Here is a 26602-nt window from a genome sequence, read left to right as displayed (position 1 = left end):
TTTCAGTTCTTCCCACACATTTTCTATAGGATTGAGGTCATGACTTTGTGATGGCCACTCCAATACCTTGACTTTGTTGTCCTTAAGCCCCTTTGCCACAACTTTGGAAGTATGCTTGGGGTCATTGTCCATTTGGAAGACCCATTTGTGACCAAGTTTTAACTTCCTGACTGATGTCTTGAGATGTTGCTTCAATATATCCACATACTTTTCCTGCCTCATGATGCCATCTATTTTGTGAAGTGCACCAGTCCCTCCTGCAGCAAAGCACCCCCACAACATGATGCTTACACCCCCGTGCTTCACGGTTGGGATGGTGTTCTTCGGTTTGCAAGCCTCCTCCCTTTTTCCTCCAAACATAAAGATGGTCATTATGGGCAAACAGTTTTATTTTTGTTTAATCAGACCAGAGGATATTTCTCCAAAAAGTACCATCTTTGTCCCTATGTGCAGTTGCAAACTGTAGTCTGGCTTTTTTATGGCGGTTTTGGAGCAGTGGCTTCTTCCTAGCTGAGCGGCCTTTCAGGTTATGTCGATATAGGACTCGTTTTACTGTGGATATAGATACTTTTGTACCTGTTTCCTCCAGCATCTTCACAAGGTCCTTTGCTGTTGTTCTGGGATTGATTTGCACTTTTCTCACCAAAGTACGTTCATCTCTAGGAGACAGAACGCGTCTCTTCCTGAGCGGTATGACGGCTGTGTGGTCCCATGGTGTTTATACTTTCGTACTATTGTTTGTACAGATGAACGTGGTACCTTCAGGCGTTTGGAAATTGTTTCCAAGGATGAACCAGACTTGTGGAGGTCTACAATTTTTCTTCTGAGGTCTTGGCTGATTTCTTTAGATTTTCCCATGATGTCAAGCAAAGAGGCACTGAGTTTGAAGGTAGGCCTTGAAATACATCCACAGGTACACCTCCAATTGACTCAAAGCATGTCAATTAGCCTATCAGAAGCTTCTAAAGCCATGACATCATTTTCTGGAATTTTCCAAGCTGTTTAAAAACACAGTCAACTTAGTGTATGTAAACATCTGAACCACTGGAATTGTGATACAGTGAATTATAAGTGAAATAATCTGTCTGTAAATAATTGTTGGAAAAATGACTTGTGTCATGCACAAAGTAGGTGTCCTAACCGACTTGCCAAAACTATAGTTTGTTAAAAATTTGTGGAGTCAGAGTCCAACCTAAGTGTATGTAAACTTCCGACTTCAACTGTGTACATATATATATAAATAATATTGTCATGTTTTTGTACAAGTCAGGCAGGCCTGTCCATGTCAAGATTTTGCTGCAAAATACACACACACACGCACGCACGCACGCACGCACGCACGCACGCACGCACGCACGCACGCACACACACACACACACACACACACACACACACACACACACACACACACACACACACACACACACACACACAACCCCCTTCAGCTTGAATCTTAAGAGCATATCAATATTTCACTCAATGCTTTTAGGTGCATCAGCGTGAGTATGTCTGTGTGTCCGTCTCTCAAATCTTTGTCCTGGTTCTGAACCAACCAATGGATGGAGACTCTGCCATGTCGTCCCCCTGCAATGTACTCTCTTTCTCTCTCTTTGGCCTACTTTGTTGTTGCTTTACCCAGAGGCCCTGACGGCCGACTTAAGGTGCGCATTCAAAGGATGGATGGATTTAAGAGGTTATTCTAGATGTTCTATCTGTATCCATGTCGATGGGATTGGAGCAGGTTGACCAAACAGAGTCTGACTGACAGACACATACAGGGTTGTTTCTAAGTGGGCGTCAAGAGGTCATGTGCAAAGAAACACGCACACACACTTTGTTCCTTTCATTCTTTTGTTCGAAGACGATGGTATTTGTTCTTACTTAAAATAGCACCGTGTAACAGATGTAAAGTTCTCGTGTTGACCTTTGGATATTTCTGCTGAAGGGACTGTCTTACTGTACCAGGCATGTAATGTATTAACCTTGTTATTCGCTATTCTGCTGTGTTAATTCAAGGTTACCATACGGTTGAGGAATCAATGTGGACTCTAGAAGTTTGTTAGCTTGAACATAATGGTGTAATTGATCTTGTTGTGATAGCTGCTTCATAGGGCTGATGTTTTTCTGTATGTGTGTGTGCGTGTGCTTGTGTGTGTATGCGTGTGCATGTGCGTGCACTTGTGTGTGTGTACACATGTGGGCATGTGTGCGTGTATGTGTCAGCGTGGCGTTACTCATGACCAAGCTGAAACACAGAGTTGATTTGTAAAGTTTGATTGTTTCAGACCTCGTTCAGCAGTCTGGTAATTACACTCTAGCCTCGGAGGAGAAGACTCTAAATCCCAATACATCCTCCTCCCCCAAAACTGCTGTTAACAAATCTGCCTCAGCAGAAAAAAACACACTTTAGTGCCTCAAATTCTGCAAGCCATTGAAAATATTGCCTTATGCAATGTTTCAAACGTACCGATATTGTAACTAATAAAATGTGATATGCTCAAATAGTAAATATGACAGCCTACCTGTCCTATCTCAGCATCTTTCTAGGCAAGTTGTCATAAAACATTGTGCTGATAAAGATAGTTACAGTTACAGAATTGTGTTGCAATCTTGTGATCTCAACGACACTTCAGTTAAGCTGCTTCAGGAGATGATTAATATGCACTCTGGCCCAGAAACATCTGCATGTTGCTATTGTACTTTCTTCAGCTCATGTGTGAGAGCAACATTGCAAGATTATGTTATAATGCTGTAATTGCATCAAATGGTTGTTTTATGCAACAGAATAGAGGGTTCTTATAACTCTATTGTGTCTGTGTGAACTGAAAGTGGGCCTCTGGGAGATTTAACACTGACAGGAGATTTACGATGTCTTTGGGTGATACCACATTCCAGAGCATGAGTTAATGTTTCTGTACTGGGGTACCAGGGGGAGATGGCTCCAGTATGGAGTTGGGGGGCCAGACCCTGATCTCTACACAATGAGGACTGTATAAGCATCTTTCATGCAAATCTTAACCTTGTGACCCATTCCATATATCTGTTGTTTGTCAAGTAGACTGAAGGAGGATGGACTTTGCAATACAATGCTGTGGCTCCAACCAGCTGGTTGAGTTCTCAGTGATCACCTGCAGGGGTGATTATCGACCAGCTCCATTACTGCAGTAATTAAATAATAAAGTTTGATTGTTTTGAAGAAATCTAAAAGTCTCTCCTTTTGATTACAATAATTCCATCCCACAGGTCAGACTGTAAGACATGTATGATTGACCTAGTCCTTATTGTCTTGCAGCACAAATAGTAGTATTGTCCCAAGCCCTCCCTGGGTTGTCTCTCTGTGCTGTTCTGTTAACACCCTGAGTCCTGATAAAGTCTGTCTGGGAAGTAGCAGAGCCTTTCTTCAGTCTGAATTTATTGATGGCTCAGTTGGTGTTCAGGCAGAGCTGCCATGCCAGAGATGTTATATCTCATTCTGTGTTAATTCACTACACTGAGGCTGCTGCTATAACGGCTGCTGCCATGTAGCCTACACTACACTGAGGCTGCTGCTATAACGGCTACTCCCATGTAGCCTACACTACACTGAGGCTGCTGCTATAACGACTGCTCCCATGTAGCCTACACTACACTGAGGCTGCTGCTATAACGACTGCTCCCATGTAGCCTACACTACACTGAGGCTGCTGCTATAACGACTGCTCCCATGTAGCCTACACTACACTGAGGCTGCTGCTATAACGGCTGCTGCCATGTAGCCTACACTACACTGAGGCTGCTGCTATAACGGCTACTCCCATGTAGCCTACACTACACTGAGGCTGCTGCTATAACGACTGCTCCCATGTAGCCTACACTACACTGAGGCTGCTGCTATAACGACTGCTCCCATGTAGCCTACACTACACTGAGGCTGCTGCTATATCGGCTGCTCCCATGTAGCCTACACTACACTGAGGCTGCTGCTATAACGACTGCTCCCATGTAGCCTACACTACACTGAGGCTGCTGCTATAACGGCTACTCCCATGTAGCCTACACTACACTGAGGCTGCTGCTATAACGGCTGCTCCCATGTAGGCTACACTACACTGAGGCTGCTGCTGTAACGACTGCTCCCATGTAGCCTACACTACACTGAGGCTGCTGCTATAACGGCTGCTCCCATGTAGCCTACACTACACTGAGGCTGCTGCTATAACGGCTGCTCCCATGTAGCCTACACTACACTGAGGCTGCTGCTATAACGGCTGCTCCCATGTAGCCTACACTACACTGAGGCTGCTGCTATAACGGCTGCTCCCATGTAGCCTACACTACACTGAGGCTGCTGCTATAACGGCTGCTCCCATGTAGCCTACACTACACTGTGGCTGCTGCTATAACGGCTGCTGCTATAACGGCTGCTGCTATAACGGCTGCTGCTATAACGGCTGCTGCTATAACGGCTGTTGCTATAACGGCTGCTGCTATAACGGCTGTTGCTATAACGGCTGCTGCTATAACGGCTGCTGCTATAACGGCTGCTGCTATAACGGCTGCTGCTATAACAGCTGCTGCTATAACGGCTGCTGCTGTAACGCTGCTATAACCCTGCTATAACGGCTGCTGCTATAACGCTGCTATAACCCTGCTATAACGGCTGCTGATATAACCCTGCTGTAACGGCTGCTGATATAACCCTGCTGTAACGGCTGCTGATATAACCCTGCTGTAACGGCTGCTGCTGTAACTTATAATACATGTCTTCGCTACCTCATGCTCTGTTTGTCCCCCCTCTCTCCCTCTCTCTCTCTCAATCTCCCTCTCTCTCTCTCTCTCTCTCTCTCTCTCTCTCTCTCTCTCTCTCTCTCTCTCTCTCTCTCTCTCTCTCTCTCTCTCTCTCTCTCTCTCTCTCTCTCTCTCTCTCTCTCTCTCTCAATCTCTCTCTCTCTCTCTCTCTCTGTCCCGTTCTCTCTCCCGTTCTCTCTCTCTCTCTCTCTCTCTCTCTCATCACAAATGTGGGGCACTGGTTAGTACTGAATTATCTGTAGGACAGTACATCTGCAATGTCCTAGCTGGAGTTAATATCCACTCTGAAACTGTTCACTTTTACCAATCACACTTCACAATTGTGAATTGTGTACTGATATCTGATGTGGTTTACAGACACTGACTGGAGAATTCATTTTTTTCCAGTTAGAGAGGGGCATTTGCCAGCTTGTCAAGCAATGAGGAAAGAACCACAGTGACAACTGTTACTAACCCAAGGAGACAGAGCAATTTGAGTCAAACCTTTACTTTTATGGCACTGGACTTAAAGGAAAGATTCACCCATTTTGATTGTTGTATCGTATTTGTGCATCTCTGAGTGATCTATCAATTCCTGGGGTCATTGCATGTTTTCATGTCATGTGATGCAAAACGCGTCATACCGGCTGTATTTCTGCCTGCTTGAACAGTGAATATCTCGGATATATGAAAACATGAAATGACCCCAGGAATCGATAGAACATCACTCAGAGATGCACAAATACGATACAACATTCAACATGGGTGAATCTTTCCTTTAACTTTTTTTATTTTTTATTTTTATTTCACCTTTATTTAACCAGGTAGGCCAGTTGAGAACAAGTTCTCATTTACAACTGCGACCTGGCCAAGATAAAGCAAAGCAGTGCGACAAAAACAACATCACAGAGTTACACGTGGAATAAACAAACGTACAGTCAATAACACAATAGAAAAATCTATATACAGTGTGTGCAAACGTAGTAAGATTAGGGAGGTAAGGCAATAAATAGAGGCGAGATAATTACAATTTAGCATTAACACTGGAGTGATAGATGTGCAGATGATGATGTGCAAGTAGAGATACTGGGCTGCAAAAGAGCAGAAATAAATAACAATATGGGGATGAGGTAGCTGGGTGGGCTATTTACAGATGGGCTGTGTACAGATGCAGTGATCGGTAAGCTGCTCTGACAGCTGATGCTTAAAGTTAGTGAGGGAGATATAAGTCTCCAGCTTCAGTGATTTTTGCAATTCGTTCCAGTCATTGGAGGCAGAGAACTGGAAGGAAAGGCAGCCAAAGTAGGAGTTGGCTTTGGGTGACCAGTGAAATTTGACCAGTGAAATATACCTGCTCGAGCGCGTGCTATGGGTGGGTGTTGCTATGGTGACCAGTGAGCTGAGATAAGGCGGGGCTTTATCTAGCAAAGACTTATAGATGACCTGGAGCCAGTGGGTTTGGCGACTAATATGAAGCGAGGGCCAGCCAACGAGAGCATACAGGTCGCAGTGGTGGGCAGTATATGGGGCTTTGGTGACAAAACGGATGGCGCTGTGATACACTACATCTAATTTGCTGAGTAGAGTGGTGGAGGCTATTTTGTAAATGACATCGCCGAAGTCAAGCATCGGTAGGATAGTCAGTTTTACGGGGATATGTTTAGCAGCATGAGTGAAGGAGGCTTTGTTGCGAAATAGGAAGCCGATTCTAGATTTAATTTTGGATTGGAGATGCTTAATGTGAGTCTGGAAGGAGAGTTTACAGTCTAACCAGACACCTAGGTATTTGTAGTTGTCCACATATTCTACGTCAGAACCGTCCAGAGTAGTGATGCTAGGCGGGCGGGCGGGTGCGGGCAGCGATCGGTTGAAGAGCATGCATTTAGTTTTACTAGCATTTAAGAGCAGTTGGAGGCCACGTCTGGAGGTTTGAAGCTCGTCTGGAGGTTTGTTAACACCGTGTCCAAAGAAGGGCCAGAGGTATACAGAACAGTGTCGTCTGCGTAGAGGTGGATCACAGAATCACCAGCAGCAAGAGCAACTGTAACGGCTCTCGTTGGTGGTAGAAAGAGTAAACCAAGGCGCAGCGTGGAAAGTGTTCATGATTTTTATTTAAAAAACACTCAAACAAAATAACAAAATTGAAAACGAATATGCACAGTTCTGTCAGGCAACAGTAACTAAACAGAAATCAAGATCCCACAACCTAATGGTGGGAAAAAGGGATGCCTAAGTATGATCCCCAATCAGAGACAACAATAGACAGCTGCCTCTGATTGGGAACCACACTCGGCCAAAAACAAAGAAACAGAAAACATAGAATTTCCCACCCGAGTCACACCCTGACCTAACCAAACATAGCGAATAATAAGGATCTCTAAGGTCAGGGCGTGACAGCAACATCATTGCTATATACAGAGAAAAGAGTCGGCCCGAGAATTGAACCCTGTGGCACCCCCATAGAGACTGCCAGAGGCCTTCTGATTTGACACACTGATCTCTATCTGAGAAGTAGTTAGTGAACCAGGCGAGGCAATCATGTGAGAAACCAAGGCTATTGAGTCTGTCGATAAGAATGCGGTAATTGACAGAGTCGAAAGCCTTGGCCAGGTCGATGAATACGGCTGCACAGTAATGGCTCTTATCGATGGCGCTTATGATATCATTTAGGACCTTGAGCGTGGCTGAGGTTCACCGATGACCAGCTCGGTTGGTTTCCCGAGCTGGTCATCGGTGAACCTCAGCCTCCGCATAGCGGAGAAGGTACGGTGGGATTCGAAATGGTCGGTGATCTGTTTGTTAACTTGGCTTTCGAAGATTTTAGAATGGCAGGGCAGGATGGATATAGGTCTATAAAAGTTTGGGTCTAGAGTGTCTCCCCATTTGAAGAGGGGGATGACCGCCGCAGCTTTCCAATCTTTGGGGATCTCAGACGATACGAAAGAGAGGTAAAACAGGCTAGTAATAGGGGTTGCAACAATTGCGGTGGATAATTTTAGAAAGAGAGGGTCCAGATTGTCTAGCCCAGCTGATTTGTAGGGGTCCAGATTTTGCAGCTCTTTCAGAACATCAGCTACCTAGATTTGGGTGAAGGAGAAGCGCCCCGCTTGAGCAACTTGCTGCGGGGGGTACAGAGCTGTTGGCCGGGGTAAGGGTAGCCAGGTGGAAAGCATGGCCAGCCGTAGAAAAATGCTTATTGAAATTCCCAATTATCGTGGATTTATCGGTGGTAACAGTGTTTGATAGCCTCAGGGCAGTGGGCAGCTGGGAGGAGGTGCTCTTATTCTCCATGGACTTACAGTGTAACAAAACTTTTTGGAATTTTTGCTACAGGATGCAAATTTTTGTTTGAAAAAGCTAGCCTTTGCTTTCCTAACTGACTGTGTATATTGGTTCCTAACTTCCCTGAAAAGTTGCATATCGCGGGGGCTGTTTGATGCTAATGCAGAACGCCATAGGATGTTTTTTTGCTGGTCAAGGGCAGTCAGGTCTGGAGTGAACCAAGGGCTATATCTGTTCTTAGTTCTACATTTTTTGAATGGGGCATGCTTATTTAAGATGGTGAAGAAAGCACTTTTAAAGAATAACCAGGCATCCTCTACTGACGGGATGAGGTCAATATCCTTCCAGGATACCAGGGCCAGGTCGATTAGAAAGGACTGCTCGCTGAAGTGTTTTAGGGAGCGTTTGACAGTGGTGAGTGGTGGTTGTTTGACTGCGGACCCATTACGGACGCAGGCAATGAGGCAGTGATCGCTGAGATCCTGGTTGAAAACAGCAGAGGTGTATTTAGAGGGCAGGTTGGTCAGGATGATATCTATGAGGGTGCCCGTGTTTACGGATTTAGGGATGTACCTGGTAGGTTCGTTGATAGTTTGTGTGAGATTGAGGGCATCTAGCTTAGCTTGTCCTATATGTTAACTCTGTGTTATTCTCATCATTCTGAATGTGCAGTTTTGCATTTCTACAAAGACTTTATACTAAGAAAGGTTTGTATTAGGATCAAATGTTGATGTACCAAACATCTTTCAGAGTGATTATTCACGAGGCAGTGATTCTATTATTGATATTATTTTTGAATGAATAACTTAATGTTGTCTAATGGCACATGGTACAATAGGTGCTTCATGTGCTTTGCGTTGTCCATGATGTTTACTAATGTCTTTGTTTTGCCTTTTTTGTAACAAATACATGATGGCTTTTGTTTTGAATTGAATAAAAACCAAGTTAAACATGATAATGTAGCCATAGTTACAGAAAAATAAGACGGCCAAAAAAGCTGTTTTGAGCATGCAGAGCAGGACACGTGTGAGTGTGAGCTGACTGGGAGACCTGTCTTTTGGCACGTCTGTCCCATGTGCCCGTCCATGCCTACCGAACCAACATGTCAGCACTTTTATTATGTGTTTTTGTCTCTATCATGTTCTTCCGTCAGTACATTACAGTACATCTCTTCTTGGTTAAGTGGTACTACTTAACACTCTTTGTGGTTGGCATGATGACTCCGTTGATTGTAGTTATGGTGCTGGCAACACCAGGGGTCATGTTCATCGTGTAGGGAACTCTAGCAAAACGTTGCAAAATGAAAACAAACTGTTCTCAGTATTGGACAGACAGTACCTCTTCATTTTGGACTGGTGTGTTTGTGGGAATTATGGCATGGGTACATATAATATTTGATGTACAAGAAACTGCCAAATTAAACGGAAACGCCAACATAAAGTGTCTTAATAGGGCGTTGGGCCACCACAAGCCAGAACAGATTCAATGCACCTTGACATTGATTCTACAAGTTCTCCTCATGTGGTGTTTTGTTGATGGTGGTGGAAAACACTGTCTTAGGAGCCGCTCCGGAATATCTCATTAGTATTCAATTGGGTTGAGATCTGGTCACTGAGATGACCAAAATCAAATCATGCGCCTAATACAGCAGGTATTTCACCTTACAGTGAAGTGCTTAGTTACAAGCCCTTAACCAACAATTAAGTTTTAATAAAAAAATAAGTGTTAAGAAAGTATTTACTAAATAAACTGAAGTAAACAATAAATAAATACAAATAAAAATGAAAAAATTATAATAAAACAAAATAACAAATAATTATAGAGCAACAATAAAATAACAGTAACGAGGCTATATACAGGGGGTACCTGTACAGTGTCAATGTGCGGGGGCACAGGTTAGTCGAGGTAACTCACCTCAGATTAGACAAAGAGTTTTTCTTCAATGAGTCAGAGGGGAGGGATATACTACAGACACCCGAGCAGGCCCAGATCCCCGTCATTCGCTGGAGAAGGAAATTGAGATTTCGAAGAAAAAGATCAGGGTGCCTTGTGATGATCAGGTGACGAGTAGCTAATCTGCCTTTGCCTTCCGTCCTGCTAGCTAACGTTAAATCACTGGAAAATAAATTGGACGAACTGAAAGCATGTATATCCTACCAACGGGACATAAAAAACTGTAATATCTTATGTTTCACTGAGTCGTGGCTGAACGACGACATTAAGAACATACAGCTGGCGGTTTATACACTCTATCGGCAGGACAGAACATCAGCCTCTGGTAAGACACGGAGCGGGGGGCTATGCATATATGTAAACAACAGCTGGTGCATGATATCTAAGGACGTCTCGAAGTTTTGCTCACCTGAGGTAGAGTATCTCATGATAAACTGTTGACCACATTATGTACCTAGAGAGTTTTCATCTGTATTTTTCATAGCTGTGTACATACTACCACAGACTGATGTGGGCACTAAAACGGCACTCAATGAGCTGTCTAGGGCCATAAGCAAACAGGATAACGCTCATCCAGAGGCGGCGCTCCTAGTGGCCGGGGACTTTAATGCAGGGAAACTTAAATCAGTTTTACTTAATATCTATCAGCATGTTAAATGTACAACCAGAGGGAATTGTGCGTACAGTGACTGTACGTACATACCCAAACCAGAAGCCGTGGATTACAGGCAACATTCGCACTGAGCTAAAGGGTAGAACTGCCGCTTTCAAGGAGCGGGACTCTAACCCGGAAGCTTATAAGAAATCCCGCTATGCCCACCGACGAACCATCAAACAGGCAAAGCGTAAATATAGGACTAAGATCGAATCGTACTACACCGGCTCCGATGCTCGTCGGATGTAGCAGGTCTTGCAAACTATTACAGACTACAAAGGGAAGCACAGCCGAGAGCTGCTCAGTGACATAAGCCTACCAGATGAGCTAAATAACTTCTACGCTCGCTTCGAGGCAAGTAACACTGAAACATGGATGAAAGCATCAGCAGTTCCGGACAACTGTGTGATCACGCTCTCCACAGCCGATGTGAGTAAGACCTTTAAACAAGTCAACATTCACAAGGCCGCAGGGCCAAACGGATTACCAGGACGTGCAACTGGCGAGTGTCTTCACTGACATTTTCAACCTCTCCCTGTCTGAGTCTGTAATATCAACATGTTTCAAGCAGACCACCATAGTCCCTGTGCCCAAGAACACTAAGTTAACCTGCCTAAATGACTACAGACCCGTAGCACTCACGTCTGTAGCCATGATATTATTTGAAATGCTGGTCGTGGCTCAACACCATTATCCCAGAAAGCCTAGACCCACTCCAATTTGCATACCACACCAACAGATCCACAGATGATGCAATCTCTATTACACTCCACACTGCCCTTTCACACATGGACCAAAGGAACACCTACGTGAGAATGCTATTCATTGACTACAGCTCAGCGTTCAACACCATAGTGCCCTCAAAGCTCATCAATAAGCTAAGGACCCTGGGACTAAACACCTCCCTCTGCAACTGGATTCTGGACTTCCTGACGGGCCAGGTGGTAGGGTAGGTAACAACACATCCACCACACTGATCCTCAACACAAGGGCCCCTCAGGGGTGCGTGCTCAGTCCCCTCCTGTACTCCCTGTTCACTCATGACTGCACAGCCAGGCATGACTCCAACACCATCATTAAATTTGCTGATGACACAACAGTGGTAGGCCTGATCACCAACAATGGTGAGACATCCTATAGGGAGGAGGTCAGTCACCTCGGTTTTAACCACAGCTAAAGATGTTCTGTTTCTGTCCTCCCACTCTGTGTTCCAATGTGTAATAATACTGTTTTTCAATGAGGAAGAGCTATGAGCAGTCTGTCAAAATGTATTATTTGATGTCTATATCCTCTTAGTCACCAACAATTGGGTTTTTGAATGTCCAATTCCTGTTGGGAAATGTTCTTGTTTTCTTTTGAACTAGTATTTTGTTTGATGATGACATACCCATGATATTGCCTTCACAAGCCACATGTCACTCAAACAAAACCGTTTGTTTTCATTGGTATGAGGTATGATACTCTGTATCATAACACTACTGATGCATATGTATACTGTATGAGGGAGTGGAATGTGAAACGTGATTGCAAGTTGAAATATAGATGATTATCTTGACTCTGAACGCCATCCCTCGGCTGTCATAACATCTCTCGCTCTCTCATTCTCTCGTTTTCTCTCTCATTCTCTCGTTGTCTCTCTCATTCTCTTGTTTTCTCTCTCTCTCACCATCTCTCCCTCTCTGTCTGTCAGTGTATTCACACCACTGAGGACAGGTAGTCACTGTGCTGCTGCTGTCTCTATACAGCTCAGTGTGTTCCTACTTCACCTTACCTTGTGTGTCCACCTCCTCACACGTCACACTTTCCTCACAAACTGATCAAGGTGTGAACAACATACTGTAAGCTCTGTGCGTGTGCGTGTGCGTGTGTGTGCGTGCGTGCGTAACGGGTGGTTTGTTGAAAACACTTGTGTGACCTTGCCTGAGACCTGAAGGATTGCATTGGTTCCTGGAAACAACGTGTAGGGCTAATGTGTGTTAATGACTAGGGCTCAATGTCAGTGTTAATGTAGCTTTGACAAGTATCCAAACCAGAACTCTCTTTTACACTCTCTTCTTCCCAGAAATCTGCCTCTTTTGGTTTCCTTGGCGTCAGTGGACATTCCATCCTGTAGTTCCTCTGACTGTTACTGGAAAGTTTGCCTGACTAACTGACTGACCTCTGTGAAATGGAATGAGCTGTTGGATCAAACTCCATACCATGGCTTCCTCCCTACCCTATATGTATATCATGTGATCTATTCTGATGTGATTTGAAACAATACAAAACAATACAATATGATATTATACAATATGACATGATATCATTATGGTTAGTCTTCAAAGCCGTTCTCCTTTATGAAGCTAATTGTGGTTTCCGTTTGTTGTCACCAGGATGACCTGAATCAGTCCTGTAGTGTTGGTGTGGCAGACAGGTAGCTCTCAGAGCCAGGAGCTGGAGGAAAGCTGTACTTCCCCACCGCCAGGGCTGCTGTGTGTGTTTGTGTGTGTGTATGACTGTATTGTATCAGTTGACATTATAGCCCTAGCTGTATGGTCTGAGGGCTGCTGTTGTGCTGGTCTGTATGACGGTGGTGGACTGGGCATTAGAGAGAGAGGAAACAGAGGGGACAGGACAGCTCCATTAGGCTGTGTTTACACTCTGCAGGCTGACTGGTTCTGTTTCTCTGTCTAACGCTTGGTCTCACCCTGCTCCATCAATCACACACGTTTTCTTCCCCAAAGACCAACCAGTCTTTGATGTCTTTATGTTGCTGCTCACCACCCGCGTCACTTCAGGGTGATTATGTTGCTGCTCACCACCCGCGTCACTTCAGGGTGATTATGTTGCTGCTCACCACCCGCGTCACTTCAGGGTGATTATGCCCCGGCCTTGCTGTTATCATCTGATGAGTAGCGTTCTTGGGATTCCCGTTGTGTGAGGTGCTATTATTTTCCCGACTATCTGTCGTCTTTTTGCTGTTTTGATCGTAATAGAAGACATCTCTGTCTGTGAAGCAATGACTAATACATCTGAAAAACAGTTGTACACGTTGTTGGGAAAGAGTCAAAGATGTTGAGGTGGTCATTGCTGTACAGTCTTATAAGGTAGAAGGTCTATGGATATCTAGACCACGGTCAGAATGCATATTGAAAGTGTTTCAGGTGCACTTGATTTGAAGTGTACAATATATCATTGGTTCCATTGTACCAGGCAAACAAAATCAAACAAAGACCAAGTATTTGAAAGTATTTCACATATGTTCTGTTTTTGACCCAAGTCTGTGAGCATCTACTTTAGGGCCATAGACCTCAACTGTAGACTAATTGATCAGTGGAGCTTTAATGCTCTGTTTCCTTAGGAAGTGTTAGACAGAGAACTGAATACAGAAATGAAGATAATATAGAGCACAGTTAGTTTCTTCACCAGCTGTCATATAAAATCGTTGAAATGACCTTCTATGCTTTATACTAATGGCCGACTTTTAACTTGCTGCATTAATTAATATGAATTAATTCAATAAAGAGAGACCTTTTCTTACTCATGTGCAGTATATTTGACAATTAATGAGATTTCAGCCCCTAGCTTTCATTTATTTACTTTTTGTCCTCTGAAAGGAGTGTGAAGTGCACTCTATTTGTGGACCCCAGATCTACACAGACAGACATGTGGGAAATAAACCAGCTGGCTATGTAATCAACCTAATTTTCTTCAGACGAGTCTGTGCATTGTATTCAACACCTTGGTCATTGGTCTTTACGTCATCTCTTGGGACTGATCCTTGGTTGGATGGAAGGAGGAGGGTTGGCTACACCAAAGGTGAAAAAGTTGTGGCACATGGCACTTGCACAACGTGTTGTTTTCGTTGAATGCCAATCACAGTCACGTGGTCAGTGAGACACGTACCATTCCACATCCCAGAACGTCTGGACCATTCCTCTGAATCGTTCACACTGTCACGCCCTGGCCATAGAGAGGCTTTTATTCTCTATTTTGGTTAGGCCAGGGTGTGACTAGGGTGGGCATTCTAGTTTCTTTATTTCTATGTTTTATATTTCTATGTTTTGGCCGGGTATGGTTCTCAATCAGGGACAGCTGTCTATCGTTGTCTCTGATTGGGAATCATACTTAGGCAGCCTTTTTTCCTTTGTATTTTGTGGGTAGTTGACTTTGTTAGTGGCACTATAGCCCTAGTAAGCTTCACGGTCGTTTCTTTGTTTCTTGTTTTGTTGGCGACATTCTAAATAAAAGAAAATGTACGCTCACCACGCTGCACCTTGGTCCGGTCATTTCCACCTAGACGACGGCCGTGACAGAACTACCCACCACCAAAGGACCAAGCAGCGTGGCCAGGAGAGGCAGCCCCAAAACATATTTTTTTGGGGGGGGGGGCGCACACGGGATGGTCGGCGGAGCCGAGGTTGGAACCAGAGCCAGTCGGGGAGAAGATGGTGAACTTGGAGGGGAGTGAAGCAGAGACAGTTAAGGAGTTGATGGGGAGATTGGAGGAGAGAGCTGCTGTGTTGGTGCATGGGGCACGACATTCACCCTACGGAGCGTGTCCTTAGGGTAATGTCACCTGAGTCAGCTCTTCATACTCGTCCTGAGGTGCGTGCTAGCCGTCTGGTGAAGACTGTGCCAGCCCCACGCACCAGGCCCCCTGTGCCCCTCCCCAGCCCTGCACGTCTTGTGCCAGCTCTACGCTCCAGACCCCCAGTGCGCCTCCACAGCCCGGTGAGTCTTGCGCCGGCTCTGCGCACTGTGTCTCTGGTGCGTTGTGACAGCCCGGTTCGTCCTATGCCTGCGCTCCGTACGTGCCGGGCTAAAGTGGGCATTCAGCCAAGAGGAGCGGTGCAAGGTCTAAGCACCAGATCTCTAGTGCTCCCCCAAAGCCCGGTTCGACCTGTGCCTGCTCCACGGGCCAGTCCGGAGCCTCCAACGACAGTCCCCAGTCCGGAGCCTCCGGAAACGGTCCCCGGTCCGGAGCCTTCGGCGACGGTCCCCAGTCCAGAGCCTCCGGCGACGGTCCCCAGTCCGGGGCTTGCAACGGTCCCCAGTCCGGGACCTGCGGCGAGGGTCCCCAGTCCGGGGTCGGCGACGAGGGTCCCCGCACCAGAGGCGCCACCAAAGTGGGGGGGCCAGAGGTTGAGCGGGGTCTACGTCCCGCACCGGGGCCTCCGCCGTGAAAAGATGCCCACCCGGACCCTCCCCTTTAGAGTCAGGTTTTGCGGCCGGAGTCCATACCTTTGGGGGGGGGTACTGTCACGCCCTGGCCATAGAGAGGCTTTTATTCTCTATTTTGGTTAGGCCAGGGTGTGACTAGGGTGGGCATTCTAGTTTCTTTATTTCTATGTTTTGTATTTCTATGTTTTGGCCGGGTATGGTTCTCAATCAGGGACAGCTGTCTATCGTTGTCCCTGATTGGGAATCATACTTAGTCAGCCTTTTTTCCTTTGTATTTTGTGGGTAGTTGACTTTGTTAGTGGCACTATAGCCCTAGTAAGCTTCACGGTCGTTTCTTTGTTTCTTGTTTTGTAAATAAATAAAAGAAAATGTACGCTCACCACGCTGCACCTTGGTCCGGTCATTTCCACCTAGACGACGGCCGTGACACACACCCTTGTTTTACAGTAGCTCTGGGTTGTTATGGCAATTGTACATGTACGTTGCTAGGTAAAGACATGTCAAAGCTGTGTATCTATATCCTGTAGATATTTCTTCACACTAAGACCTTGTTTGTGGGTTACTTATAATGTTTATATATCAGCTCCAATCTGATGCATCTCTTACAATCTGCCACTCAGGTGAATATTTTACATTTAGACATGTCAGACCTGTCATAATCCCCACACCAACCTCATGGTTGAAGGATTCTTTACAGGGAAGAATAAGTGTCCTCTGATGCTTTCAATGACATGTGCTGTAGTAATCTACCTCTCTGCAAGTCCTTTACTCTTTGAAACATATACAATGTAGTTGGGTATTCTTCGTTCTATAGAACTAATGGAACAGGGGTCAGGGGTCAGCCAAGCATTCAGTAGATTACTAGAGCTCTGAGACCAACAGAACACATCACCCTCTGCCATGTCAAGTGACAAGGCTATTTAACAAACTGCACTTATCGCTATCTTCTGTCTTCTTCCTGTAGTGATGAGTGTGTCACACTCTGTAATGAATAGTCCAGCAATATAAAGATGCACGTACTTTTGGCTTGTTAGTGTGACCTCACTCATTATAATGATCCAATAATTATTGGTGCCACTCCAAAACATTAAGCCTCTGGCTCTCACAGCCATATCACCTACCTCAAAGTTAATGGTGTGTGTCTGATGGTTGTGATACGTAGGAGGAGGTGTTAGCAGGATCCTCATTAATACACAATGAGTTGTATTCTGACTTTAGTGCACTTAAAAAGGTAAATGTCTCCCATTAAGAACAATTCAGGATTTACACGAAAGTCAAAAGAGTTTAGTACGCATGTTTAACTCTCAGTCTGGTCGAATCATTGTCATATTCCAAACTGCTACAGTCAGATGACGCATTAAAATGACCCAATTGGTTCAGACGGTGTTCTTCTCTTCTGTCTAATTTCCTTTACTTGTTCATCTGACCTAGATGAGAACATGTCATTCAATGGACAAAAGGGGAAATTGGGCGATTTTGTTTGGTGGAAATAGGTTGCAGTGTTTCTCTTAGTGAGGACTTTTATTCCCAGTGAGGGACTGTTCAGTAATTGGCCAGTACTGTGTCTATTCCGCCAGTTTCGCTGAGAAAAAGCACAGCAGTTGATTTTCTGACAAGATAGTTAAAACAGCACAATTTAGCTGTCTGTTGTTTCAGTGGTAAACTGCCTCTACAGACACTTTGTCTCTCTCTTCACCAAGCCTGATGTCCTAGATTGGTATAGAGGGCATCTCTCCCACATGCCATTCCAATCTAATTTTACTGTGCTCAGAAACTTTGTAAAGGGTCTTAGGAACCACCTGTGAGATCTGGACTGAAGTGGTTCTGACTGGATGGTCCAAGCTGGTCCAAACTGGTCCAAGCACACACACTCCCAGTACTGAAGTGAGCTGTTTAGAGGATGTCTGTTGCCTCAGGTTGAAGAGAGAGATGCCAGAGGTGGCCATAATGAACTCTGCAGTGTTTATGGCGACTAATTCAAACAGTCAATGTTGTAGCGTAGGTGCTTGAAATGATGTTGAAGGAAGTGATGTCTCAAAGACAAGAATTCGGTTGACAGCCATTTCGTGAGATTTTAACAGATGGTAAATTTGAACTGGCTCAAGTGAATTCTCCTTCGATAATGGCAATCATTTCAGAGCCACTGTACTGATGATTCATGGGTATGTGAACAGAGAATGGGATAGCTGAACAGAGAATGGGATAGGATTTGCTGCAATCTTTGGTGGAAAAACACTGAAGAGAACTGCGCTGCTGGGGACTGGGGGTGGGAGGGGGATGGAGATCTATCACGTGAACTGTGAGTGACCGGCATGTGGCCAACACCCCCCTCTGTAGCTGTTCAGGGTTGTTTATGCCCCTAATGGCTGGCTGTCACAGGGACCTCTGTGTCTTTGCGTTTGTGTGTATGTGTGTTTGTGCATGCATGTGTGTGTGTGTTTGTGCATCCGTGCATGTGTGCGAGAGAGAGAGGAGCTAGTGAGGTTCAGTGAGTCGTATCTCTGGGTAGAGCTCCTTTGCCTGGAGAGGCAGCCGAGGTGCGCCTGAGCAGCGAGCCCTCTGATTGGCTGAGGAGGATGCAGTTTGCCCCCCCTCTCCTTCTCCCAATTGCTTTAGAAGAGGAGAGGGGGGAGAGGAGCTGAGTAGCAGGCACAGAGCACAGAGCACTAACACGGAGTAGAGAATCAAGCAAGCTCTCTCTCAACCCAGTCTCACTCTACGCAGCACAGGGAGACAACACAAAGAGCTACATCAGAGAGCCATTCTGCTACTACAGCACCACAGTCTGCTCTTGGGCTTCAGCGTTCAACCAGTTCTTCAGTTATCCTCTCGGTGCACGGTAGAGCTGTCTGGAGACCTGTAACCTCTGCCAGAAGGCGACTTGACTCAGGTGATCAGTGGGTGATCAGTGGGTGATCAGTGACCATGGGTAGGCAGGGGCATGATGCCACTGCAGCGGCTGGCGCCCCGGGGTCCGGGGTGCGCATGCAGCGTTCCCAGAGCAAGATGAGCCTGTCTGCGTCGTTCGAGGCGCTGGCCAACTACTTCCCCTGCATGAACTCTTTCGACGAGGAGGACGGAGGTAAGACGAGATGGCTCTAACCCTGGGACACTGAGGCAGACACACACAGCTTCTGCTGCTGCTGGAGGGAGAGAGGCAGGAGCTGAGGGGGGAGAGAGGCAGGAGCTGAGTGGGGGAGAGAGGGAGCAGAGGGATGGGAGTGGGAGCAAAGGGATGGAATGGGTTGAGGGGATGGAGAGGGGCAGCGGGAAGAGAGGGAGCAGACGAAGGGCTGGAGGGGGGGAGAGAGATGGAGAGGGAGTGGGGGATAGAGGAGAGGGAGGGATGGACTGATGGTTGACTGATGACCTGAAGGGGGAGAGGGAGCACGGGGAGGGTGGAGGCTGTTGTAGTATTAGCTGTGGTACAGTACTGTGTTGCTGGTGGATGGGCATGCTCAGTGTGTTTTTGGAGAGGCTTCTTGAGTAGCTACTTCCCTGTTTGTGTCGTTGGCTACTGCTTTAGATGTGATGTTCTATTCTGAAACACTGTCTGGCTCCCTCATCGACTTCACTTACCAATGGCAAGCATGCTTGTCTTGTCCCGATTGGAATGAATCACTATTTGTTTTGGTGTGGGCGGTAGAATAGATTTAGATATTGTGTTGACCTCGTCTCTAGTGTCTAGTGTGTGTGTTTATAGCTGTTTTATTTCTGAGTGGGTGTTGAGAATATGTTTGATAATCCAGATAGGATGTTTTCATAAAACTAGGTTAGGGGGATTGTATTAGCTGGGTTAGGGGGATTGTATTAGCTGTGCTTGTGTTAGCTGGGTTAGGGGGATTGTATTACCCTCCTATAAATAGACTTTAATAGACTCCTCTGAAATAGACATGATCCACTGGAATGTTGAGATAATACGGTAGAAATGTCTCCAGCCCCCTCCATCTCAATCCTCTTTCTGGGTAGACACTGACTTTAATGCTTCCTTACCTGGAGTTAAAGGTACTAGAGTAGTCGACCCGAAATGTGTGTCCAATCAAGTTGCTGTTCATAAACATTTCTCCCAGATGTACTGATGATGTTTGTAAACAGTCATTTGATTGCACGGAAGTCACACTGCAGGTGAGTCTGATGTGTAGTTTATGTTGCGTGAAGACAGTATCTTAGAGTATTGCAGGACTCCAGCAGAGAATAGCTCCTCAAATGAAGGTTTTGTTCTAGCATCTAGATGGGCTCTGGGAAAATTACATTGTATGATTTCCCCATTTCCCCAGAGCCCATATATCTCTACCACTCCAGAGTGACGCATTTTCGTTGAGGAGTGTTTCACGGCTAGGGCTGGATGCACTGCAGCATTTTCTGAATGATTCTAATTTTTTTCTGTCTTTCACAGATCCTTATCTCTTTCCAGAATACATATTTTTCTATATTGGTTTCCCTTTTAGTGGGATATGGAGTTTAATGATGTGTATGGAACGCACTTTCAATGGTAGTAGCTTAATTTGACTGAATATATCTGTCTGGGTGAGCTTTACAAAATCCACTACGTAATCTTTTTAATACTCTACCTTAATAACAAACCATGACAACCGCAAAGCCTGTGTGTGTGCGTGTGTGTGTGTGTGTGTGAGTGTGTGTATGTGTGTGTATGAGTGTGTGTGGCCTGGCTCATGGCACCTACAGTCTCATCATAATCACACACCGTTATTCAGCATTACTCCAATGAGGTATAAACTGCATCATTAAAAACAGTTGGCTGGCCATTAAAAAGCGATTTCATAGATTAGCTTCTCCTCCTTTATTAGTATTGTCATCCACAATGACCTCAGATACAACCATATGCATGCTAACCGCAGTACATACAGTGATCAGGTTGATCTTAGCTTTGATTCAGCTGAATGAATGTTCATTGATTCATTCAGCTGATCATTCAGCACATCGCTCATTGATTGTGTTTAGGTGGTTGCTGCATGGCGGGAGCCTGACTGTCTGTCACACTGGCAGCTCTTTAGATGCCTTTAGACGTCACTGTCAGCTTCTCTGAATCCAGTTTGCTTTGTCAATGCTGAGGAGAGGATGAGGAGGCGGATGTCATTGAATAGCTGGGATGCCAGGGTTGCCAGCAGTGAGGGCCTGCCTGAGTAATAAAGGCTTATCTTCCTCTGATTCTAAGAGTCTGTACTTCCTGTGGATGGGAGACAGGCAGGCAGGCAGACAGGAAGTGAGAGAAGCTGCAGGCAGGGACAGTAGCCAGAGTATAATCAAGGCGTTTGAAATCACACACAGACATTCTAAGTTACAGAGAGGGAAATTGCATTAAGGACAATATGAATATATGCCAGATTACTTGCAGTTTATTTGAACACAGAGTATGGGGAATTGTTGAGCGGTCTTCAAACTGTAAGAAGTCCATGTGTGTTGCCCTCAGAAAGGTTGTTCCTGTGATAAAGCAGAACCACTCTCTATGTAGGAACATTCACTCTCTATGTTGACGTGCATTCCCTGACAGTGTGTGTCCAGTGGTCATGTCTGACACATAAATTAGCTCTCTTTACATTCGTTCTCTTTACCCTGGTTATCCTCAGAGTTAAACAATAACACTGCTAGAACTCAATAACTCTGCTTCCTGCATTCCTTACTGAGAGACAAGACAGACCCATTAGTTCACCTTTTACCATTTGACACTTTTAATTAGTCCGGTGTACCCCGTATGCATTTTTGTATTTGAAGGAACGGCCATTTTGTTTCTTTAGTTCTCTGCTAAAAGCCCTGTCATGTGACTTGTGTAGAGCTCTGCAGTGGCTGACTAGTACCAGTACCTGCTCCTACAGTTACCTCCAGTATATCCCTCTCCTGGCCCTCCTTGGTAGTTTGCAAAGAATGCCATTCACGCCCCACACAGCTCCAGCCACGTCCTGGCCATGTGCCCTACACAGGGCCTGCTGTCACATAGACTGGAGATGTTCAGCGAGTCTAATGGGGGCGGTCAGCTGTCACCTTGTATCAGTTGTGGGAGGCCAGACACTGAACGGTCCTAGGTGGAACAGAGGGATGGAGGGGGGAGAGAAAGAGAGAGAGAGAGAGAGACTCTAAGCTAGAGCAAGAACCCTGCAGAGCAGGCAGCCGGTGCTCTGGCATGGCAGGAAGAGGGATGTACATGGTCTTCTTCTGTTTAGCCCATTCATACACGAACACACATACACACACACGCACATGTACACACACGCACACACGTACGCGCACACAACTGTTTAAAAAAAATATTTCTGTAGATACTGTAATATGGCACTTTATGTTTAATATATCTCTTTGCTAAATGATCACATGGAAGTTGCAGTGCTCTGAGAATAGGGTGCATGATGTTGGTAGAATTGCCATAGAGTGGAAGTGTGATCTTCCTGTTGATGACTTCAATGAGACTTCTCGTAATAAGTGAAAATGCTATGTCTACAATAACCTACTGCATGTAATTCGAAAGCAAAGCACACACTTGAGAGCAATGTATTAACTATTTCTCCCCCCTGCTCTCTCTTTCCCTCTCTCTTTCCCCCTCTCTCTCTTTCCCTCGCTCTATCTCTTTCTCCCACTCTGTCCCTCTGTTCTGTCCAGAAGCCGGTGGGAAGAAGCTTCGTAGCACCGTGCAGAGGAGCACAGAGACGGGCTTGGCCGTAGAGATGAGGAGCAGGATGACTCGGCAGGCCAGCAGAGAGTCCACCGACGGCAGCATGAACAGCTACAGCTCAGAGGGAAAGTAAGTGAAGTCTAACGCATACCAATGTGATAATGTTACATCCCCCCAATGTACATTATCACATTGGTATGCGTAGGTTAATTGTAGACATAGCATTTTCACTTATTACGAGAAGTCTCATTGAAGTCATCAATAGGTCAAATGTAGGTTTGGGGTGCTCATTTGAATTTCCTGTGTTTTTTTGGATCTTGCCAACTCTAAATAAGCAAGTTCAAGCTTTGAGGTCTTCTTCTTTAGTCTCCATAGTTACCTGTGTCATCTCTCCCTTCCGTTCCAGCCTGATCTTCCCTGGTGTTAGGCTGTCCTCCGACGCCCAGTTCTCTGACTTCCTGGATGGACTAGGCCCAGCCCAGCTGGTTGGACGACAGACGCTAGCTACACCACCCATGGGTGGGTGGATCAGATTCCTGGAACAATGTTCTGTCAAGAGATTCTGAGTGAATTAATGAATTATATATTTGATTTACGTGTCAAGATGCCTTTAGCGACCCCATCCCATACGGAAGGGATATCTGTATTGTGTGAATGGAGTGTTGACATTGTGTTGGCTGTGGTGTGTGTTGTTCAGGTGACATCCAGATTGGAATCGTGGACAAGAAAGGAGCGCTGGAGGTGGAAGTGATCCGAGCCCGTGGCCTTGTGGGAAAACCAGGTTCCAAGGCACTGCCAGGTAATTTACTACGTGATGTATAATATATTAATATATGCTATTTAGCAGACACATATATCCAAAGCTACTTACAGTACCGTGAGCACATACATTTTTTGTATCCTGTATGTGAGTAGAATAGAATTGAACCCACAGCCCCGAACTTCATGCTAGTACCAACTGGTCACTACGGTAACCAGAGCTTGAACCAACTGACAATGCTGCCAATAGTATTGTAACTATTCTGTCTCTCTCTCTCTTCATAGCACCATATGTAAAAGTGTATCTTTTGGAAAACGGAGCCTGCATAGCCAAAAAGAAAACAAAAGTAGCAAGAAAAACCTTGGATCCCCTTTACCAGCAGCAACTGCCGTTCGAAGAGGCTCCTGGAGGGAAAGTTCTACAGGTAAACTTCTACGTTCTACAAGGCCTTGATAAATACTTCACAGTTCACACATCATTTCTAAACAAATGCAGGCATCTAAAATATTATAATAACATGTCTAATGAACCCTCTTCTCCACAGATCATCGTATGGGGAGACTACGGACGCATGGACCATAAATCCTTTATGGGAGCAGTTCAGATACTTTTAGATGAGCTGGACCTGTCTAACATGGTGATTGGCTGGTTCAAGCTCTTTCCTCCTTCCTCATTGGTGGACCCTACCCTGGCCCCCTTGACAAGAAGAGCTTCCCAAACGTCATTGGATAGCCGGTCATAGCAGTGTGTGGACTGAAAGCATTGTTGTAGCAGCAGCACCCAGTGCTGAGGTTAAACATGCTGCGACAGACAGGTCACGCCCCCCGGTTACACTGCATGCTTGATGTTGTGTCTTCTGAGCCTGTTTCTAGGGGTGCAAACGTGATCCTGTGTTTTGAGAAAAATGTCGCACACATTGTGCGTAGCGAGCGTCGCTCCCTCGGCCGGGTTGGAGCGCCAGCTCGGATTAGAAGGCCGTAACGGACTCCTTAGCACGAGGAATTGTCTCTAAATCGGGCGATTCCAGGTTTTCATCCAATCTTAAGCCATGGGGGTCGGAACTGGGAACCCGCTCGATGAGTTCTACAGAAGCCCTTTTCGAATGAAAAATCCATGTTTTTGTTTATAATTAATTGTTTTGTTTTTTGTTTGTTTTATTGTCGATGTACTTGTATACCTGAAGGGGTGACTGACAGTGTTGTCCTGTTCAGAAGCTTGGTCACGCCACGCCAACAGACCTAGCTAGATGTGGAAATGGAACTATGAGGATCATTGCAATTGGAGAGGTGGGGTGTCCCAACTAAAGCTCAAACTCTGAATATGAGGCCCTAGTGAAAATCCCTGTAGGTAGTAGATCACACCAGAGAGACAATACTAAATACCTGTAGGTAGTAGATCACACCAGAGAGACAATACTAAATACCTGTAGGTAGTAGATCACACCAGAGAGACAATACTAAATACCTGTAGGTAGTAGATCACACCAGAGAGACAATACTAAATACCTGTAGGTAGTAGATCACACCAGAGAGACAATACTAAATACCTGTAGGTAGTAGATCACACCAGAGAGACAATACTAAATACCTGTAGGTAGTAGATCACACCAGAGAGACAATACTAAATACCTGTAGGTAGTAGATCACACCAGAGAGACAATACTAAATACCTGTAGGTAGTAGATCACACCAGAGAGACAATACTAAAGTTACTAAAGGCAATACAGAATTGGCTACTGTACTATCGACACTCCAGAATCTATTGATCAGAACCCACAACAAGACTAACTTTTATGACATAACATTATTATATCTCTGTTGATATATTGTATGACATTTAAATGAAGATTAAAAAAAAAAAAAAAGATTTTTTTTGCATGGACAAAAATTTTGCTGAAAAAAAAAAGAAAGTTATTTTCTTGAGGCTGCGACTTGCAAAAAAATATGCAGAAAAACTAATAAAACAGATCAGCCATTTTCAACAATTTATATTATTTTTAAATATAAATTTCACTAGTGCATGGTTTTCAAAGGGGAGTGAATGCAACAGCGTGATTAAAAAAGACACATTGTTTATCATTCTTTAGACCATCCATAACATAAGTCTGTGTTTGGCAGACATACAGTAAGAGAAACTAAAATAAAAAGTTTTTGAGTTATTTATCCAAAAAAAACTGTTTATGTGACAAAGTGATGATGAAAATAAATGTAAATTATTTATTTCATTGTAAAGGTTTACAAGCCTTATAAAGATAAACATTATGTGCAAATTGTACACGTCTCTTTTTCTCCCTTGTCCCAGGGCATCCCCCTGATATTGTCCAGAGTTTCAGGACTGTTGGTTCTTTTACAGCTCTGTATCGTTTCAATATGTCTTTTTTGGGGATTTGTTTAACAAGCATGTTGTAAAGGATTTTCTGCAACATGGCTTGGGCACACCTTAAAGTACCTCAGCATGTTTTGTTAAAGAGGACATTTGGGATTTTTGCAGTTTCTTGTACAGTGCATGTCAACTTCGTTACTTTTCCCCCCTCACCTTCAATTGAATTCTACAGAAAATTAATTAGTTACTTTCATGGCCAAACTATTAAAACGTTTTAACAAAACATTCCACTAACCCCTAGATCATATTTTATTTCCACTTTTTCAAAAAGAATGACAAGGAAAAATATTTTATATTCATTGGAGATTGATAAAAAAAGTTATGGTTGCGAGTGTATTTTATTTCAGTATTGTTAACTAACATGCAAAAATAATCTGTATTGGTACAGCAAGAAGGATATTTATATCCAAGCAAGAAGCAGCAAACATACAACTTATGTACTGTATATTGCTGTGTAGTTCAAGCACTGTTTGTGAGGATGAGCAGAACACAAGGTCAAACAACATGGGATGTTGCCACACTATATGAATTTAGTTTTTTTGTTTCATATTTCATATATTTTTATTTGTTTATTTACAAGCCAAGACCAGTTTATTTTTTATTTTTAGTAATTATAAATGCTTCTTGTGTATGGGAGGTATATGAATCTTACAGTTATGTCTGAATGAAAATAAACGGAGACATTATTCCTTTTCCATGTTAAACCTATACATTCTAATGTTCATCCAATATCTTGATGCTATAACAAGCTATATACTTTCAGTTTGGATTTACATTGTACATATTAGACATTTGAATAAAACAAGCAAACTCAAATAGATGAATAGAATATTTTGGAATAGGAATATTGTCTCACATGATGACAAAGACATATGTTATTTACCCTTTTGAATGCCTTTTCTTTCTTTTGTTTTAGTGCAATGTGTTTATGCCAAGGCTATGTCTTGGTGAAGTATGGTTGAGTACAGAGATTTATGTAAGTTATTTTTCAAATAAAAAATGGATATTACACTGA

At 44.5% G+C, this 26602-nt stretch overlaps 1 protein-coding gene across 18 annotated transcripts in view; it reads left to right on the top strand.

Annotated features, from left to right (window-relative positions):
* rims2a (regulating synaptic membrane exocytosis 2a) overlaps window positions 1-26602 on the top strand; it is a 226129-nt gene extending 199527 nt beyond the window's left edge. For 16 of the 18 annotated variants that reach the window (XM_071384233.1, XM_071384234.1, XM_071384238.1 and 13 more), the window contains 5 exons: window positions 22433-22574; window positions 22852-22964; window positions 23143-23244; window positions 23490-23629; window positions 23750-26602. In XM_071384233.1, coding sequence (XP_071240334.1) covers window positions 22433-22574; window positions 22852-22964; window positions 23143-23244; window positions 23490-23629; window positions 23750-23947 — 695 coding nt within the window. In that variant the 3' untranslated portion in view covers window positions 23948-26602. Of the gene's footprint in view, window positions 1-18380; window positions 18903-22432; window positions 22575-22851; window positions 22965-23142; window positions 23245-23489; window positions 23630-23749 lie in introns of those variants that run through there. The other 2 variants (XM_071384247.1, XM_071384246.1) reach the window with 2 other exon arrangements.

This window comes from Salvelinus alpinus, chromosome 35 (genome assembly GCF_045679555.1).
Source record: "Salvelinus alpinus chromosome 35, SLU_Salpinus.1, whole genome shotgun sequence".
NCBI lineage: Eukaryota > Metazoa > Chordata > Actinopteri > Salmoniformes > Salmonidae > Salvelinus > Salvelinus alpinus.
This window is presented reverse-complemented; position numbering and strand designations above follow the sequence as displayed.